Genomic DNA, 7,877 nt, shown 5'->3' on the forward strand with positions numbered 1-7,877 from the left:
TTGATCAGTTAATTTGAGATTTGATATGTTAAACTTACTTGACATATATGTCAACTTCATAGCAATTTAATAGGACATATATTTGGACAGCCTTATACTCTTCATCCTCAATTTTGCTCTCCCATATGAATGATTGGGATACTTGAAAATAGATTGAAAATAGATAAATTTCCTTCAAATTATTCAACATTTTATAATACAAATTGAAAACAACAAAAATCTTAGTTTTCAATAAGCTATTTTGCTATGAATTATTTCGTATAGAAAAACAAGTTTTTTAAACCTTTGTGAGGAACTAAAAGGAAAAACAAAATTAAGATATTCCAGGTTTGTTTTAATACAAGAACAACTAGCAATATTTCTTATAGATATATGTCAAAATGATAGGCAAAAATTGTTGAAGATTGATTTCAGCACTCAATAAACACAATTTTCAAATATTTTAGGAAGGTTTTATATGCTATTTGCTCTCTTGCCAACGTGACTATTTCTTTATCATTTGAAGAAACACCTATAGAGGTCAAGAATAACAAAAATACTTTTTACTTTTCAAGGTATTACCTCTTTAATTTTTATTTATTTATTTAAATTCATATATTAGAATTTATTTCATTTAATAATTTATGTTTTGCTATTATTATTAATCATTTATTTTTAATTACATAATTGTGTAAGAGCTATAGATGATATCCATATTTCTACATCTATTACAGTTGACCAACAAATTTCATATTGTGGGAAAAAACTGAGCCAACTCAAAGCATAATGTGAGTGTACTTTTTCAACATGAGATTCACATTTTTTATAACTAGTTAGGAAAAAATCGTAAATAATTCAAGAATTTGTTTAGAAACCATTACCAAATTAGAAAATGAGTTTCCTATGCCCCCACAAGGTAAACATTAATTGATTGATTCTAGGTATACCAATATACATGGTTTTCTTAGTTCATATTATGGACAACATTATCATTTGCATGATTATGGAGAGACATCAAATACAAATGGTTCAAAACAGTTATTTAATTATATGCATTCTTCATTAGGCAATATCATAAAGCATTATTTTAAGATTGTGAAAGCACAATTTCCTATCCTTAGAGACATGCGTTCGTATAGTGTCAAGCGGCAAAAGTATACACCTATTTATTTGCTACATATGCAGATGAAATTGTCGCTTTGAAATATGATGACTAACAAAATAATAAAACCAGTACTTCAAGAGAAAATGAAACCTTAATATTAATCCAAGTCAATTTCATCAGATGAGCAATATTTGAAATAGAATACCATAACATGTGGCAAAATTATAATAGCCAATAATTTTATTTTACACTTTTGTAATAAACTTATCGTATGTATTAGTTAATATTTTTTTATTTAATTTATAAACATTTATAGTGATGACCTCAAAATTTTTTATTGTTAATACAAATATATTTACTCAATTTTTTTTTTCTCAAACAGATATTTATTTTATTATTGTCATATGTTTTTAAAATAATTCATTATTAATTTTTTATTTGTAATGGTTTTCATGAAAAGATGATTGCAAATAGTTTTTAGAAAGCAGATAATAGAAAAAAAAAAGTGTTTTTGGTTTTTCAAAATCCAAAAAGCAAGAAATCAATAATAGTAACGAACGCACCCCGGTAAACAAATTTTTTCTTCGAAATAGTTTTTTTTTTTCTTTTCTAAAGGGTTTGTTGTACAATTTTACATTTTACATTTTTTAACCATTTTTTTAAACAATTAATTAATAAATAAAAAGATAAAAGAGACTAAACAATTTACTAAATTAAACATTAATGACTAATTAATTAGATTTTCTAACATTAAATCGCTAATAATTATGTGCAATTACTAATTTATCCCCCATATATATTTAAAATTGAATAATCAAATAAAATATATTTGTTCAATTATTTTAAACTAAGTAAATAATTTGATTTGATTTAATTTATTTCAATTAATATTTAAAAAAATATCGATGCTAGATATCGTTTAATAATCTTAAGCCTAATAAACTTTGCAACTTAATTATCATATTTTAAACTTTAATGTTAATTATCATTTCAAACATGAATTTATAAACAATTAGAAATGGCGAAACAAGTACTTGTATACTAATTTATTTAACTAAGAGCTGCATCACTATATCAAACAATGAAGGTAAAAGCATCCTTTCAAATCTCCCTTCTCACTCTAACCCTTTCACCATTAAAGTGTATATACTTCCATCTACGCATGTACTTTTTAACAACCATCATTTGCTTGTCTTCTTGGCCTAATATCTTAAAGGCATGAGTCAATCTTCTAACAGTATCCTCATCTGGTCTCACACCCAACTCTTCCATGTCTGCAAATACCTAGAGTTCCTCAAAAATAAAAATAAAGTTCAGTACTACGTCTGTACGGATGATTATCATGCAAATTTTAATTCGTATTAACTAATTCTAATCCTATATTGGGAAAAAGGAACAACAGAAAAAACTGCGGAACTAGTTTTGTGAAGAATTAACAGAAATGTAACTGGGAAAAGGACTGATTTTATAAATACCTCTATTATCTCGTCTGGCATGTTATGGTGATCATACAAAGAGATCATCCTTGAAAACAAGCGCTTTGAAATGGAGCGTGTATGCGTATGCAAAATCATGTTCCACAATGACTCGGCTTCATCTATTCTGTTGTCCATATCAAATGCCAGTAGAAGGGTGTCATATGTTCCCATTGTGGTTCCTTGACCTTTGCTCAACATCCACTTTGCTACCTGAGTAGTACTGATTAGGGTTACAAGCCAATAGAATTTTATGCACATCAATCCAACTTAACAATGTTAAACATTCATATGTACAACCTAATCATACAAAAACATGAAAATGTCACCACATGAATATTTCATAACAGAGAGGGTAAAAGCCGACCAGAGAACATTCTACCAAAAGTGACATTCAATAAAATGTTCATCTATTTTCTTTCATGACAGTATATTCAGGGTGTCATACTTGAATTACACGCAGCCACTGACTCCTCTTCCTCAAAATTCTTAAAGCTTTAGCCACTGCAAGCAATGGAAACTCTGTCTCCCAAGCTGTCCATTTATCTAATGCTCCATAGACAGCCTCTTTTTCATTAGGAAGTTCAGAAACCTATCATTTCAAGCCAACCAAAAAATAAATAAAGAGATTGCAAACTTGAAGAAATCTTGTTTAGATGCACTAGCATGTCTTCTCAAGGATTACAGAAACTTAAAACATTTTATGAGTATGTGAAATACAAGAATGATTATACACACTTACAATTCTAACAAGATTCAGTGCCTTTTCCCCAGATCTAGCTGGATCTCTTTTTTTCCACAAGTTGTGTCCTCTATTGCCATCTTTCTTTACAGTTTTCCTGCATTTATGTTGGAAATTTCTCAGTGAAACAAATATTACTACCTATAACAATTATAGCAGCAGCAGGACAGTTCTATAGAATGTAGTCAATTAACAACAAAACAAATAACAAACGTAGCTAAAACTTTAAACAAAACTGACAAAAAATATAAACAATAAATATAAACAATATGTCACTAACAAATGGTGGCTGGTAACTTATGAAGAACCAGATATCACCTACTCTTATCAGCTCTGAAATTAGGTTTTGATTGCCCACCTTGCTTGTGAGAGCACTTGGCATGAGGAAGCCTTGTTACCTGAACATGATATGAAAAATTTTATAGATGAATATTTTCAAATTACCCACAAACAAAATTGTAAGATAGGTCTTTCTTGCTTGCCTTCACTGTGAGGCTAGTAACCCCTATTGTCTTCTGCAAGAAAGAAATTCTGCGACTTGAAAACATAAACCCCAATGATAAAGCTACTTCATTTACCCTAATCTGAATCATAAATAAACTCCACATTAAAATTGCCATACAACAATGCGGACAGAAAAATTATATGGGAAGAACAAACAATAATAGCACAGCCAAGAGCTATCACACTATTCTTTGCTTCAGGCAACTAGAATACAAAAGGAAAACATGCCAAGAAATTTTTATTTTGAAGGCACCTTCATAGATCATTCTTTACTGTTAATATAAATATTGAATTAGCTACCACTGTATGATGCTCAATACTATAGGAAAGTAAAAGAAAAAAAAAAAAAAAACTAAGGTAACAAATAAAGGATGAAAAGCGCATGTTTTTTCAATCAAATAACAACAACAAATCTACTTTCTACAACAACCATTATGCTTCGTTTGGTTGATGGAATAAAATAAAATAGGATGAGAGTAGATTGGCTATTTCATGGGAAATAGCTTTTCTTAGATTTGGTTCAAAATTCAAATGTAGAATAATTATTCCATGGAATAACTACTTCACTATCTCAACTTATGGTTGAACATTTAAATGTTCAATAATCATTATGTAAAATGGATGTTTTTAAAATTCGAGGTACATATATTCTACATGTAAGTGCAGAATTGTTATTCCATGGTCATAGAATAGCTACTTCCTTCTTCCTAATCTATTTCATGTTGTTAATGAAAAAAAAAGACATCATATGTGTTTTATTGCCATGTTGTCTAAAAGTTACAACCAATCAAATACAAACTATTTTTTTTCCCTTAAAGAAGCTGTTGTTCTTGACTTTTCTACAGCAAATCTCTCCCTTAACTTTCTCTAAATATGCATGCATCAAATAGACTACCATTTATATCCAGTGTCAAAGTAGAATTCTTATCCAGTCATGCACCTTCAACTGAAAAGAACGAAGGCATGACTGTATGCTTCCAATCAACCTTACACCCGATGTTGAACCCACATTCCAGAATCTATGGTAGAAACCTATGGCAATTTGAGATGGTAATTTGAGGGACCAAATTAAGTGCAGAACACAACCAGTGAAATAAGCAGGATGGTAAAAGATTAAAGTTATGAAACCAAAATGAAATTCAATGATAAGTTTTAATTGAATCTAATTGTACGAAAAACCTATGCCAAAATATGATTTGAATTTCTACACTATTAATGGAATATGAAGCCACTCTAAGATTCTAGCAATTTAATTTCATTTTATTGAATATAAGTCAAAATAAAACAAGACATATTCATAGTACTTATAGTAACATACATTTTGGTGACACCCTTTCTGGGTCCCAGAACACCTAAGATTTTACAAGCATTACACACAGTTAAGCCCCCAAAACAATAAAGAAGTTGGACTTGAGTTAAAACTCAAGTGGTGTATGGGTGTAGTATGGTGAGGCTGTCATAAATTTATTGTTTAAATAATAATGTAAAAGATCAATATGGCCAAGAATAATCTCATTTCTTATTCTCTTTTTCTCCTATGGGAAAATTTTCAAATGTTGAATCTACTCCGACTCCACTCCACTCCTTTACAACCTAATTCAAACTAGGGAGCAAAGGTTGGTCACTTTCATGATAGCAATTTACAACCAAAAGCTTTTAGTGAGCTTTTGTTTACCTTATTGAAAGGTAGTAATTTGAAGAATTAAAAAATATACTTGCTATTTTCATTCGATGACCATTATGGAAAAGTAATAAAAATTTCTAAATAGTTTTTCCCACTATTAACAATCTCTTCAGAAAATTTTCTTAAGCTCTCTCTTTTAAAACCAAATTTTAAATATTGCTCTATTTTCGCATTTCTTTTACGCATGACATCAAGTTGGAAATGCTAATTTTAAAAATTACGATATTTGTTGAATTTCTGAACCCCCAAACATCTATAAATCTTGTATTTTAATAAAATAATAACATCTTGTTGCACCAGAATATTACATTTTTTTTCCTCAATCGTACAACTGATTTGAGTGACTGTCAATGGTTAGGAGCAACTACCTCTAAACAACCACAACAATTACCAACATACAAGGGAGGCATTTTGCTAGATGGACTTCAAAGGTCATCACCTTAAGAGCCCATGCAACTCAAATTTAATCAAGACGATGACGACCAAAAGCAGGTAAAGGCATCACATGCAAAGGTCATCTCTACCCTCATCAACCTCATCATGACAAAAAGCAAACTTAGACTCAAAAATTTTTACCGAGTAATTTTTTGTAATAGAAACTATAGATCCCATTAAATTTAAGTTCTATAGAACTTTCTGCATTTCTAAAATTAAAATTGCACAGGTTTGATATATCAAAGACAAGATAAGCAATCATGGAACAAGATAAGCACTCATGGATTCCAAAAGCATTCTTATTTTAGGATCTCCAAAACTCATCTTTCGCTTTTAAGGATATGGTACTCTAAAGCAACTTTAAAATCCTGTGATAAACTGGTACTGATTGGTTAACATTACTGAAGGATGGTCTTCAATTTCAAAACCAAATGTGGCTTACACTCAACTCTTCAAAGCAAACAAAAATGGACTTCTAGAATGCTAAGCAATAAGCAAAAAGCAATTTATAATAATTGGAAACATATCCATAAACAAATATAGAATTTAAACTATCATAAACATATATAGCTTAAGTATTCCACTGGTATTTAGAATTTCGGTTTCCTACCGTACTATAATAATTTGATCCTTTTCATGGTTGATAATTAGAAAAAAATGAGACTTTCTAAACTTAAAATAAAGCACATAATATAAGTTTCAATCATTCCATCAGCACTAACACTCTGTTCCACAAATTCTTGGACATAAAAGCTTATAATTAAATGCATACAAATATATTAGAAACCTTAAAAACAACTAAAACAAAAAGGAGAAAGAGGTGGAAAAAGGGAGTGAAAATCAGAAATTTGAATGTTATGCAGCAAATTAAGTGCATGTTTGGTTCTGTTTTATTGTTTTTTCATATTACACAATATGAGAAACAAAAGAATTCCAATTCGTTCTGATGTATACATTTCCATTTCACAAAATCCAAAACTCCATTTTAGCTCATAATTCAACACAAAATATTCAAAAAATCATAGCGAACACATACCTTGGGTTTCAAATCAGGCTGAGGAACTAATTCAGTACCAAGAGTTGCTCTAAATGAACAGGAATTTCCAATCACAAATCGATACAAACTAGTTCGCGCAATCGACGGAGAAGAAGAGACACGAATGCCAATTCTCCTTCTATCTCGGTTGGATTTAGAATATAACCCCACAAAATCAACAAACAAGAGACTATGACTGTTATTATTAGCGAACGCGAGAAATGAACTCGCTGCCTTCGTAGACGAAGCATTGGCGGTGGACATGGCAGTGGAGGAGGAGTGGAAGAGATGCTGAGGAACGGGAAAGAGCAACGGCGATTGAAGAGCCATGAGCGAGAACTCTTGCAGAGAGAGAGAGAATTCTGATTTTGGGGTTCAAGAGAGAGAGAGGGAGGAACAAGAAGTGCAGTCAGGGGGAGGAGTGCAAAGACGATTGTCAGGAGAAATGGGAAGTTGCAGCCAGAATGAGTACATAAAAAAGATTACAAAAAAATACCCTCTATTTCAACTGAGGTTTAGCTCGTAATAAAGTGATCCTTATAAACTGAAAAAAAAAATATATATATACGTATAAACCACATCATTTTGCTAAAATAATAATAATTTTAATAAAATTTTTACTCTCTTGTAAGCGGCATATATATACTGTTTATAACTGATGTAAGATCTCGAACTAATACCGGATGATTGAGTCACATCAAAACACTCAGCCTTATTTTTTATTTTTATTTTTACTCAGTGGCATTATTTTTTTTTATTAGTAGATAGACACACATAATTTAATAATAAAAATAAATATTTATTAAAATATAAGTCACACATGCACAAAAAAAAATATTTAATACAGTTAATTTTTATTGATGTGTTATTAAAATAATATTTTTAATTATTTTTAATATTAAAAATAAAAAAAATAA

The 7,877-nt window shown here is 30.0% G+C and overlaps 1 protein-coding gene across 2 annotated transcripts; it reads right to left on the reverse strand.

The window, feature by feature from the left end:
- Positions 1-2,024: 2,024 nt before the first annotated feature.
- Positions 2,025-7,468, reverse strand: LOC110637821 (pentatricopeptide repeat-containing protein At4g18975, chloroplastic). 2 transcript variants are annotated; one of them, XM_021788157.2, is made up of 7 exons: positions 6,961-7,467; positions 3,784-3,885; positions 3,620-3,699; positions 3,302-3,398; positions 3,008-3,151; positions 2,560-2,772; positions 2,025-2,368 (listed from the first exon to the last, which is right to left on the reverse strand). In XM_021788157.2, exons 1-7 carry the CDS (start codon positions 7,288-7,290, stop codon positions 2,186-2,188), a joined length of 1,149 nt encoding a protein of 382 aa, XP_021643849.2. In that variant the 5' UTR covers positions 7,291-7,467; the 3' UTR covers positions 2,025-2,185. The 2 variants fall into 2 exon arrangements, with proteins under 2 accessions (XP_021643849.2, XP_021643850.2); XM_021788158.2 differs by lacking the exon at positions 3,784-3,885 and having other exon boundaries at positions 6,961-7,468.
- Positions 7,469-7,877: the final 409 nt, after the last annotated feature.

Source organism: Hevea brasiliensis, chromosome 17 (genome assembly GCF_030052815.1).
Source record: "Hevea brasiliensis isolate MT/VB/25A 57/8 chromosome 17, ASM3005281v1, whole genome shotgun sequence".
Lineage (NCBI taxonomy): Eukaryota > Viridiplantae > Streptophyta > Magnoliopsida > Malpighiales > Euphorbiaceae > Hevea > Hevea brasiliensis.

Coding starts and splice junctions, on each gene's coding strand:
- LOC110637821 (XM_021788157.2), bottom strand. CDS start 7,290: ATGGCTCTTCAATCGCCGTTGCTCTTTCCCGTTCCTCAGCATCTCTTC. Junction 3,152..3,301: donor CACTGAATCTTGTTAGAATT/GTAAGTGTGTAT, acceptor TTGAAATGATAG/GTTTCTGAACTTCCTAATGA. Junction 2,369..2,559: donor TGCCAGACGAGATAATAGAG/GTATTTATAAAA, acceptor GAGGAACTCTAG/GTATTTGCAGACATGGAAGA.